Raw genomic sequence first — 12,682 nt, forward strand, 5'->3', positions numbered from 1 at the left:
CTAAATCCACAAATTAGTCAAACACTAGTTGTTGTGATGAAATTAGTAAACTCAATATATCAACTTTACCCAATTTTTACAATTATAATAAATACATGGAGATTTTTTAATTTGAGTTATGCTAACCTATAAAATCAACTATACAAACCAATAAACAAGTCAAATATCTACCGAAATAGACTACACAGTCTTCCTCAACAAAAATAAAAAATAAAAAAATAATTACTAGTAGTTTGGAGTCGCAATTTTTGTCGTTTAATTTATATTCGAATAAACATAACCGACACGTGGGCAATATATGAAGGGCCGTTGGGAAATGTCAGGCTCTACAGCTGGATTTAGCCCGTTTTTGTCGCGTTGCGCCAGCTCACCCTCCATCTCTCTTTCAACCTTTTTCTCTCTCTAAAAATATCGTTTATGCTCGCCAGCCTGGCTTAGTCAAACCCTCATTTTCCCAACCGTAACACCCCATTAACTTCCAAAACGGTCGGTGATTTGAATTTCCGTAACCAAAAATTTCTCTTCCTTTTTTTAATTCTTTAGAAAGTGGGAAATAAAACGGAATTTTGATTTCCATAGGTGTCCCGGTTAATCCCCGGTTGGTCGACGCGTGTCCCAAGCCAGCTGTAACTAGTAACTGCCCATTCATCCGGTCACCCGGTCATCCCTATCCTCTTCCGTCGCCCTTGTGTATAAATACCCCTCTCCTCCGCCTTCCTCTCTCATCGCCAAGGCGAGGCTCCGCCTCTCTAACTATTTAACCTAAAAATTATCTAGCGTTTTCCATTTCTAGATATGGAGAGAAGCGAATCGGATCGGATTAAGGGGCCGTGGAGCCCGGAGGAGGACGAGCTGCTGCAGAAGCTGGTGGAGAAGCACGGCCCGAGGAACTGGTCGCTGATCAGCAAATCGATCCCCGGTAGATCGGGGAAATCGTGCCGGCTGCGGTGGTGCAATCAGCTCTCGCCGCAGGTGGAGCACCGCTCCTTCACGGCGGAGGAGGACGAGACGATTATTCGCGCCCACGCGCGGTTCGGCAACAAGTGGGCGACCATAGCGCGGCTCCTCTCCGGCCGCACCGACAACGCGATCAAAAACCATTGGAACTCGACGCTGAAGCGCAAGTGCGTCTCGATGTCGGAGGAATTCAACGACTTCGATCCAGAGGCGCGCCAGCCGCTGAAGCGATCGGCGAGCGTGGGGCCGGGGACGAACGTTTCCGCTTCGGGCTTCTGTTTCAACCCGGGTAGCCCCGACGGGTCGGATATGAGCGATTCGAGCCATTCGGGTCATCTCGTGTACAGGCCTATTGCTCGAATCCCGCCCGATCCGCAACCCGACCCGGTCACTTCACTCAGTCTTTCCCTCCCCGGGCTCGACCCGAGCCCGAATCAGTCTGTTTTGGAGCCCGACCCGCAAATTGCCGCGGATCATTCTGTTAAATCCGTTCCTCTTCTTCCAATGTTTGCCTTGCCGCCGGCGATGAACCAAAATCGCGAGTTTGCACCTGCGGCGGATAAGCAGTTTTTCAGCCCGGAGTTTCTGGCGGTGATGCAGGATATGGTGAGGAAGGAGGTCCGGAATTACATGGCGGGAATGGATCACAAGGGCTTGTGCATTCAGAGCGAGGTTATTAGGAATGCGGTGGTGAAGAGGATGGGTATCAGCAAGATTGACTGAGGGGAGTGAAAGGGATTATAATTTCTGAGACCCATATTTTAGTTTAATGTCAAATTAGATTGATTTCAATCTTTGGTTAGAGAGAAGACGAAAAAATAACTTTGGGGTTGTACAGATGAGAAAGGGGGAGGTGGTGGTGGAAATGGTAAGCAAGAAATTTCCTGAAATTAACAACTCATTTTGAATATTTTCTAGCTTGGTTTCATTAAATGTTCATATTTTCTCCTGCTGTTGTAATAACATCAATTATCGGTTTTCACTTTTAAGATTTTCTAAACTCTAATCAATGTTTTAATTCAACACAAAACCATATTTCTTGATTTTCATGGGAACTTAAATTTAAAGGTAAAGTAGAATTTTCAAATAATTAGATAATTAGTTTTGTGGGTTTAATGTTGAAGCAAATAAACATTTTGAATTGGTTTTGACTATATTTGGAAAGTGATTTTGAAATCATCTGAATATTTTTCAAATGAGTTCTTTAATAAATGGAATAAAATAATGGAGTAATCTAATAGGAGTAGTATTCCATGACCAAATCGATTTCTATCTTTAAAGGGTGGTCTAGAATCCCTCTAATTTGTAAATATATTTATTTACTTACAAGTATCTAAATTAAATGAATAGTACTTTAAGATAGCAAAATGTTCTATTTTTTATTTATTTTTTATATAATTAAATTTGCCGTAAGTTAGAGCATTGAACTATGATAACACTCTTTTCAACCATTAGTTTTTAAAGCAAGGAGAAATCTCCTGTTAATCGCAATACACCTAAGATCTTATCCATGTTTAAGATTTTGAAGTGTTACACCTATAGATGCTTTAGGAAATTAAATTAAGATTGGATTTATCCAACTTGGGACTAATTACATTTTTTTATGTCTATTTATAAAGGTATGCAAAAATAAGGAATAGTTTACCTCAAGATAGATGGGTATCACGTGAGTAGGCCTTTAAACATTCCTTTTATGGGCTTTTATGGGCTGGGCTTTAAAAATGTTTTATAGGCTATAATGTTTTTCTAAAAAACTAAAGAGGATCAGAGAAGTGTTTAGCAGAAAATGAATGGTGTTTGTTTCCTCCTTCAAGTGGAGTTTGGGAACATTTAATTTTCTGTATATATTTCATCTTTCTTTAAAGAAAATCACTCATTTTTCTTTCTCGTTTGTTCCAATAATTATTTTTAAAAATAAAAAAATTCTTATTTCTACATTACTCGCTTTACTATTTTATTCATTCTATTCACGTTTCACTTTATACATTCTGTCCTTCCGAAATTGATTCCTAGATCTACTATTTATTTAATTTAATTTATTGCAAGGATGATCACTATGCATAGAGGGGAAAAACAGATATCCTAATCATTTTCTCTAGAAAAAGAGAGTAATTAATTTATTGCATGAGCATGGAAGTAGTACTAGTTTAGTTAATGTCCTACTCCAGGTTTGGATGAGATGATATCTTGATACTCTCAGGAGTTAAAGCTCTATTGGTTGCTGGATGGCCATCGCCACCGATCTTCGTTGCCCCAACGTAAAAATCATCCAAAACTTTCACGTTCTCCATTTCTTCAAATTATGAGATTTCATCATCTGCACTTCGTTACCAATTACCAAAAACAAAAGCACATAGAAGAAGGCCAACAAGAAGATTCGAGAAAATTGTGGTACCTCTCTTGCCATTACTTATTAAGGAATTTCTACAAAATGAATTTTAATTTGAAGATTTGGAAGCTATGAGAGTTTGATGATTATTGGTTGTTGTTACTAGAAGAAAATGGAGGTTCTGGACCTATTTGTAGACTGCATGTATGCATGATGGAAAAATGTGGTGTGAAATGGTCAATTTGATACAATTTTCCAATTTATGAAAATGGTATGAAATAGAGCTTTGATATAAATATTAAGGGAAAATTGGGTGTTAGAGATGAGAATAGAGGCCAACTTTGATTTTATAAATTCAATAAATAAACATTTGAATTTTGAATTGAATATTTGGGTAAATGTAATGAATACGGATTTTGCTTGGTGTCCTTTTCTGAGACTGCGTCTCACAAAACACTAAAATTAGGAGTTACTAGTAAAAATCGACTCCCTTGAAGGCCAAGTTCCGATCGCATTAGTCACGAACTCACGATTAATTTTTTCTTAGGCCGTCACTCTTTATTCCTATTGGTCACAACAACATTGGTCATGACTAATATATTAGTAGCATTTGTTAGGCCACTATATAAAGTCGATTTTAAAACGTTGTTACTTAATAAAATATAGTACTAGTAGTACTAAAGTTTATTCCAAAGGACTTAGTTTTATAGAATAAATATTTATTTAGTTTATAAACCTTATACGTTGTTTTTCGCATTTGATGTGATACTTCTTATGTCCATGAAAAATAGTTGCATTTTTAGATGATATGAGTTTGATGAAAATTGGTAAAGACAATGGAGAAAAATCAGATTAAATTAGATTTATCTTTTAAATGAAATTTCCAATCCTTTTAGGCACTGTGGGCTGTGAGCCAACAAGGGTCCAAGGAAAGGAGAATGTATTTGCTAGTTTATTTATCGGCCCAAATTTTATGTTTTGTAATCAGTAAATGCGAACCAGCATTAGGTTAGTTCTAATTGCAAAAGGAGGAAATTTTACCAAAAATACACAACTGCCAAAAGTTAAATTACTTTCTCAATTGCAACATGCCTAATATTACAGACTTCAAATGAAAAATATTCAACTCTTAACTTTCTAACTATGCCTTGAGGAATTTTCCTTTTTTTTTAACATTTACTTTTCCTATATTCTAGTACTAGTATTTTGCTGCAAATATTTCCAGAACATCATATATGCAGCAAATAAAATTCTTATATCACCGAAGTTGATCAATTACGATAAACTGATCCAACATATATAATGGAAAAAAGGGATTCATATATAGTGGAAATTGGAAAAGGATTTTAAAAAAATATAACGAAAAAATGGGAAAGGTAAAAGGTTATTACTGACAGACAAGGCAAACAAAATATAGACAACAAAAAGAAATGAAAACTAACAATTCAAACAGCTGATTAATAAAGGCGTTTCCAGAAAATGTAGTACTCCCTCCGTCCATGAAAATTCGTCCCGGTTTGATCGGGCATGTGTTTTAAGAAATGTAATAGAAAGTGAGTTGAAAAAGTTAGTGGATTGTGGGTCTTACTTTTATGTCACGCACGCATTTTCTAAGATAGAAAACACGGTTGATCGCGACTAGGGGAGGATTAAAGAAGCAGGGAAGAAAGGGGAAATAAACGAAACTCGACCATAGCTCAAAACAAATGGAATAGCTCGAATAAAATCAGAGTATTATCTCAACAATCAACAACTCCAAATGAAACTATCTTAACAATACACGAACTCAAAAGAAACAACATTCAGCGGAAGCATTCGAGAGAAGAATAATATTATGTATGAAGACATAATATATTCGGAACATTTAAAAGCAAACACAAATTTTCACCAGCTCTGCTCAACACCACCGCGCTCGTCATAGCTCAACCTGCACATTTTTTAAAGAAATGCAGGGCTGAGTACTTGATGCACTCAGTGGACTCATGCCGAAAACATTTTATAAAAAGTATTTATCATGCCACCATTGAGTGCTCTCGGGGTTTTAACTTTAAAAATGCCCGAGACACTAAAATCATCTCCATTGTAAAACACGGCATGACAAATATTCATATCATTTTCACATAAAAATATACTTAGGGCATTGCCCTTATTTAAAAAGAAAGCCCACCTCAAAAGCTTAGCACCTCAATCACTTTCTGCCTCAACCTCAACCTCAAACAACGTGCACAAATTCATCCTTTTCGAAAAGATATGATATGTAAAATTAGACTTTGCAAACTAAATTAATTTAACAATGCATGCCTCCTATATGTATGCATCCTATGTGTGCTCAAATTATCCACCCTTTTCCATAGAAAAGAACATAAATATAAGGTCCTTATATTTTCCGGATTTCAATCATCGCCAAATAAACTGCCTGAAATCAATTAATTAAATCTCAACCAAACATGTATTAAACTGACCCAAAAAGAATAAATAACGACACCAAATTTGCTCAAAGTCTACCCTGCTCCGTCTGTCAATCCAGCATGCAACACTTAAAAGAACAGAAACATACAACTAAATAAAATAATTTAATCTGTATATACTCCCAAACATTAATCGTCAATACTCCTTATCCACACATGTCTACTTCCCAATTTACTCAAAACAAAGAAATTAAAAAGGCAGTATATATATACTCCCAGCAACTACGCCTATCTCTCCATCACAAAAGAACCAAAACAAAGCTTATTACATAAAGGAATTTAATAAAATATACTTCCAATCCAACACAGAAAGAATAAAGTCATTAATTTAAAGAATTTAGCATAAATACTCCCAAGTGACACGTCTCTCTCTCAACTCTACTAAATTTCCAAATTCTTAAAAGAAGAAAACCAAAAGTTAATAGTAATATATACTACTATTAGATTACTCCCAACCAAGCGCATAATTCTCCTTCAAACAACTATATTCAAAAAAAGAAATACTACTATATTACTCCCTCAAATACTACACGTCTATCTATGTGAGTATGGAATGCAGGGGATTCTAAAAATTTGGATTATACCTTTGGTTTCACGGAAGAAATTGCAGAATGCAAAATTCACGGTTTTCTTCCTACTCTCTCGGTGTTGAACTCTCCATCTCTTTGGTGTAAGGAAGAATCTGCATATGGCCTTTGGAGATATGTGTGGAAACTGCCGTGGAGTGTGGGAGATATATTTGGACCGAAATTGAAATAAAGAGGACTAACTTTGGGCTCAAAATGGCTTTCAACTAAATAAAAGAATTGGGCTAGCAAAAAGAATTATTTCCTAGGCCCACATGTAAACTCTTTTTCCCATTGTCGAAATCACATCTCGTTCTTTGATTTTCCATTCGCATCTTTCTCATTGGTCGTAATTCGAGTCCTTCAAACGTATAAAGAACTTGGGTTAAAAAAAATTAAAATTTGATCGTGCAAACGACGTCTTCGAACACAAATAAAAAGGCAGAAAAAGTCGGGATGTTACATTTTATATATTAGTTTTATAATAAAATGCGAGTAGGAATGAGTTAGTGGAATATGAGGTCCACTACCAAAAATGGTAAAAGTGAAATGTGATAAATTTAGGGGGACGGATGGAAATGGAAAACTGGCACAAATTTTGGTGGACGGAGGGAGTAGTATTCTTTTCATATACTAATACATTATTTAAAGAAATGGTAAAGTATTGCATATGCATGAAAAAAACTAGTACTCCAAGTTTAGTTAATTAATTAATGTCCAGCTCCAGGGCTCGGAGGAGATATTATTTTGATACTATCACGAATTAAAGCTCTATTGGTTGCTGCATGGCCTGAGCCGCCGTGGCTGGGCCCGCTGCCGGTCTTCACGGCCCAAGCGGAATTGGTTGCTGCATGGCCTTCGCTCGGCCCGCCACCGGTCTTCACCGTCCTCGCTTCGTTACCAAAAACAAAATAACATATAAGAAGACCAACAAGAACATTTGAGAAAATTGTGGCACCTTTCACCATTAGTTACTAAGGAATTTTCACAAAATGAATTTTATTTTAAAGATTTGGAAGCTATGAGAGTTTGATGATTATTGGTTGTTGTTGCAAGGAGAAAATGGAGGTTTTGGACCTATTTTTATAGACTGCATATATGCATGATGTTAAAATGTGGTGTGAAATGATCAATTTGATTGTAATTTTCCAATTTATGAAAATGGCAATAAATAGAGCTTTGATATAAATATTAGCGGAAAATTGGGTGTTAGAGATAAGAAAATAGTCCAACTTTGATTGTATAAATTTAATAAATCCACAACATTTGAATATTGAATTGAATATTTGGGTAAATGTAATAAATAGAGATTTTGCTTGGTGTCCTTTTTTGAGATTGCGTCTCCCAAACCACTAAAATAAAGAGATAACTCCGGTTCTTCACAATTGAAATGAGAATTCAGAGTTAGTAAAAATCGACTCCCTTGAACTCGTAATTGATTTTGTTAGGCCATCACTCTCTGTTCTTATTGGTCACAACAACGTTGGTCATGATTAATATATTACTATCATTTGTTAGGCCACCATATAAAATCGGTTACAAAACGTTGTTACTTTATCAAATATATAGTACTAAAATTTATTACAAAGGACTTAATTTTATTTAGTAGAATAAAATTTTATTTAGTTTTTAAACCTTATACGTTGTCTTTCACGTTTGATGTGATACTTACTCGTTCATGAAAATGAGTGACGAGAATTGATAAAGTAAAAGACAATTGGAGAAAAATGAGATAAAATTAGATTAATCTTTCTTTTATGCTCTGAAGGCCTGTGGGCTGTGAGCCAACAAGGGCCCAAGGAAAGGAGGAAGTATTTGCTAGTTTATTTCGGCCCAAATTTTATATTCTGTAGTAAATGCGAACCGGCATTAGGTTAACTTTCTAATTATGCCTTGAGGAATTTCCCATTTTTTTTTACATTTATTATCCTAAATGCTAGTTCTAGTATTTTGTAGAAAATAAAATTCATATATCAATGAAGCTGATCAATTACGATTAATTGTTCCTATATATATAATGGAAAAAGGATTCATATATAGTGGAAACTAAAAAAGGATTTAAAAAAAATATAATGAATAAATCTGAAAGGTACAAGGTTATTAGTGACGAGGCAAACACAATATAGACAATAAAAAGAAATGAAAACCAACAATTTTAAACAGCTGATTAATAAAGGCGTTTTCAGAAAATGTAGTAGTATTTCTTTTCATATACTAAGTACATTATTTAAAGTAAAGAAATATTGCATATGCATGAAAAAAACAAGTACTCCTAGTTTAGTTAATTAACTAATGTCCAGCTCCAGGGCTCGGAGGAGATACCGTCCTTATCGTGTTGAAAAATACTAAAAATATCAAATTTTTGGTATATCGTGATTTTCGGTAAGGTATGATACCTTATCGAAATTTTTCTGTAAGGTAACGGTATGAATTTTCATACACCGCGGTATACCGCGACATACTGAAATTCGGTATATACCGTAAATTATGGTATATACCGTGAAATATAAATATAATTATATACTCCCTACGTCCAAAGATAAGCGACTCACATTTCTTTTTGAGATGTTCCAAATAAGTGAGTCATTTCCTTTTTTGGTATTCTCTCTTATTTTTTCTCTCTACTTTATTAACTCTCTTACTTTTTCACTTTATTAACAAAATCCCATTTCCTTTAAATCTCGTGTCAAAAAGTTTGTGCTCACTTATCTTGGGACGAAGGAAGTATAAAATATATTTTATATATTTTTAAAATAGTAAAATATCCTATTTTTATTTATTTTTTATATAATTAAAATTGCCGTAAGTTAGATCATTGAACTTTGATAACACTCTTTTCAACCGTTAGTTTTTAAGCAAATCTCCTGTTAATCGTAATACACCTAAAATCTTATCCATGTTTAATATTTTGGAGTGTTATACCTATAGATGCTTTAGGAAATTAAATTAAGATTGGATTTATCCAACTTAGGACTAATTACATATTTTTATGTCTATTTATTAAGGTATGCAAAAATAAGGAATAGTTTACCTCAAGATAGATGGGTATCACGTGAGTAGGCCTTTAAACATTCCTTTTATGGGCTTTCTGTGGGCTGGGCTTTAAAGCTGTTTTATAGGCTTTAATGTGTTTCTAAAAACTAAAGAGGATCAGAGAAGTGTTTAGCAGAAAATGAATGGTGTTTGTTTCCTCCTTCAAGTGGAGTTTGGGAACATTTAATTTTCTGTATATATTTCATCTTTCTTTAAAGAAAATCACTCACCTTTCTTTCTCGTTTGTTCCAATAGCTATTTAAAATATATATATATATATATATATATATATATATATATATATATATATATATATATATATATATTTCTACATTACTCGCTTTACTATTTTCTACATTACTCGCTTTACCTTATAAACTCTGCCCTTCCGAAATTGATTCCTAGATCTACTATTTATTTAATTTATTGCAAGGATGATCACTATATATAGAGTTTCCTCTAAAAAAAAGAGTAATTTATTTATTGCATGAGCATGGAAGTAGTACTAATTTAGTCAATATCCTGCTCCAGGGCTTGGATGTGATGATATCTTGATACTCTCACGAGTTAAAGCTCTATCGGTTGCTGGATGGCCATCGCCACCGATCTTCGTGGCCCCAACATAAAAATCATCCAAAATTTTCACGTTCTCCATTTCTTCAAAGTTGTTAGATTTCATCATCCACGCTTCTTTACCAAAAATAAAAGCACATAGAAGAAGGCCAACAAGAAGCTTCGAGAAAATTGTGGTACCTCTCGCCATTAGTGACTAAGGAATTTCTACAAAATGAATTTTATCTTGAAGATTCGGAAGCTATGAGAGTTTGATGATTATTGGTTGTTGTTACTAGGAGAAAATGGAGGTTTTGGACCTATTTATAGACTGTATGTATGCATGATGGAAAATTGTGGTGTGAAATAATTAATTGGATTGTAATTTTCCAATGCATGAAAATGGCATGAAATAGAGATTTAATATAAACATTAGGGGAAAATTGGGTGTTAGAGATGAGAACAGAGTTCAACTTTGATAGTATAAATTCAATAAATCAACATTTGAATTTTGAATTGAATATTTGGATAGATGTAATAAATAGAGATTTTGCTTGGTGTCCTTTTTTGAGATTCGTCTCACAATTGACATGGGGATTAAGAGTTAGTAAAAATCGATTCCCTTGAAGGCCATGTTCCGATCACATTAGTCACGAACTCGTGATTGATTTTTGTTAGGGCATCATTCTTTGTTCTTATTGGTCATAACAACGTTGTCACGACTAATGTATTACTATATCATTTGTTAGGCCACCATATAAAGCCGGTTACAAAACGTTGTTACTTGATCAAATATAATAGGAATAGTACTAAAATTGATTATAAAGGATTTAATTTTATAGAATAAATATTTATTTACTTTATAAACCTTGTAAAATAGTCTCATATGTAGATGATATGAGTGTAATGAGATTTGGTAAAGTAAAAGACAATTGAGAAAAATTAGATAAAATTAGATTTATCTTTTAAATGAAGTTTCCCCTCCTTCTAGGCTCTGAAAGGCCTGTGGGCTGTGAGCCAACAAGGGCCCAAGGAAAGGAGGAAGTATTTGCTAGTTTATTTCGGCCCAAATTTTATATTCTGTAGTAAATGCGAACCGGCATTAGGTTAACTTTCTAATTATGCCTTGAGGAATTTCCCATTTTTTTTTACATTTATTATCCTAAATGCTAGTTCTAGTATTTTGTAGAAAATAAATTTCATATATCAATGAAGCTGATCAATTACGATAAATAGTTCCTATATATAATGGAAAAAGGATGCATATATAGTGGAAACTAAAAAAGGATTTAAAAAAAATATAATGAAAAAATGTGAAAGGTACAAGGTTATTAGTGACGAGGCAAACAAAATATAGACAACAAAAAGAAATGAAAACCAACAATTTTAAACAGCTGATTAATAAAGGCGTTTTCAGAAAATGTAGTAGTATTTCTTTTCATATACTAATACATTATTTAAAGTAAAGAAATATTGCATACGCATGAAAAAAACAAGTACTCCTAGTTTAGTTAATTGACTAATGTCCAGCTCCAGGGCTCGGAGGAGATGTTATTTTGATATGTCCAGCTCCAGGGCTTGGAGGAGATGTTATTTTGATACTATCACGAATTAAAGCTCTATTGGTTGCTGCATGGCCTGAGCCGCTGTGGCTGGGCCCGCTGCCGGTCTTCACGGCCCAAGCGGAATTGGTTGCTGCATGGCCTTCGCTCGGCCCGCTGCCGGTCTTCACGGCCCAAGCGGAATTGGTTGCTGCATGGCCTTCGCTCGGCCCGCCACCGGTCTTCACCGTCCTCGCTTCGTTACCAAAAACAAAAACAAAAGAACATATAAGAAGACCAACAAGAAGATTCGAGAAAATTATGCCACCTCTTGCCATTAGTTACTAAGGAATTTCTACAAATTTTTGATTTTTTTTTTCAAGATGTGTAAGTTGTTGTGTGATGGTGGGAGAAATTGGAGGTTTTCAGCCTGTTATTTATAGACTGCATTGATTATGGGAAAATGTTTTTTGAAAGGATAAATTTATTGTAATTGTCTATTTGTAAAATTGGTCGGATTTTGTACCATGAAAAAGATTTGGAATGTATTTTAGGGTAATTAAAGTCCAACCTTGACTGGTTAAATTCAATAAATCCACAACATATGTTTTGTGAAAGGATAAATTTATTGTAATTGTCGATTTGTAAAATTGGTCGGATTTTGTATCATAAAAAAGATTTGGAATGTATTTTAGGGTAATTTAAAGTCCAACTTTGACCGGTTAAATTCAATAAATCCACAACATATATGGAATATTGAATTGAATATTTGGGTTAACGAAATAAATTCTTATTTTGCTTGGTGCGCTTTTTTGAGATTGTGCCTTCCAAAAGATGATAAGTAATTAGGAGAGATACCTTATTTGGTTTATATAATTCCACACTGAATATTTTTACAATTGATATAGGCTTTAGAGCTTAACAATCGACCCTTTTGAGTGCGAAGTTATGATGGTAATAGTTACGATTAATTTGTTATTAGGTCATCACTTCGAGTTCTCAATTGTCACAACAACATTAGTCGTGATTGGTTTTTTTCGTCAAGCCACCATACAGAGTCGGCTCCAGATGCCTATATTGGTGGCATACTTCTTTTGCATGTCACAATTCCATAGACCATAGATTCAAATCAGTCACAATTCTAGACCATAGATTCGAATGATTTGAGATCTCAATAAAAACATCAACATTATTGATTAAATAAATATGAAAATTTATTCCAAAGACTAATCTTAT

General features: G+C 34.4%; 1 protein-coding gene and 1 long non-coding RNA gene across 2 annotated transcripts; one reads left to right on the plus strand and one right to left on the minus strand.

Annotated features, from left to right (window-relative positions):
- Nucleotides 1–712: 712 nt before the first annotated feature.
- LOC125222012 (transcription factor MYB73-like) lies at nucleotides 713–1,946 on the plus strand. The gene has a single exon (XM_048124389.1). It carries the CDS (start codon nucleotides 796–798, stop codon nucleotides 1,678–1,680), a length of 885 nt encoding a protein of 294 aa, XP_047980346.1. The 5' UTR covers nucleotides 713–795; the 3' UTR covers nucleotides 1,681–1,946.
- A 3,066-nt stretch (nucleotides 1,947–5,012) lies between these two features.
- Nucleotides 5,013–6,449, minus strand: LOC125217893. Its single transcript, XR_007175835.1, has 3 exons — nucleotides 6,339–6,449; nucleotides 5,454–5,522; nucleotides 5,013–5,213 (listed from the first exon to the last, which is right to left on the minus strand). It is a non-coding gene; the product is annotated as an uncharacterized LOC125217893 (long non-coding RNA).
- Between the last annotated feature and the right edge of the window lie 6,233 nt (nucleotides 6,450–12,682).

This window comes from Salvia hispanica, chromosome 4 (assembly GCF_023119035.1).
Source record: "Salvia hispanica cultivar TCC Black 2014 chromosome 4, UniMelb_Shisp_WGS_1.0, whole genome shotgun sequence".
Lineage (NCBI taxonomy): Eukaryota > Viridiplantae > Streptophyta > Magnoliopsida > Lamiales > Lamiaceae > Salvia > Salvia hispanica.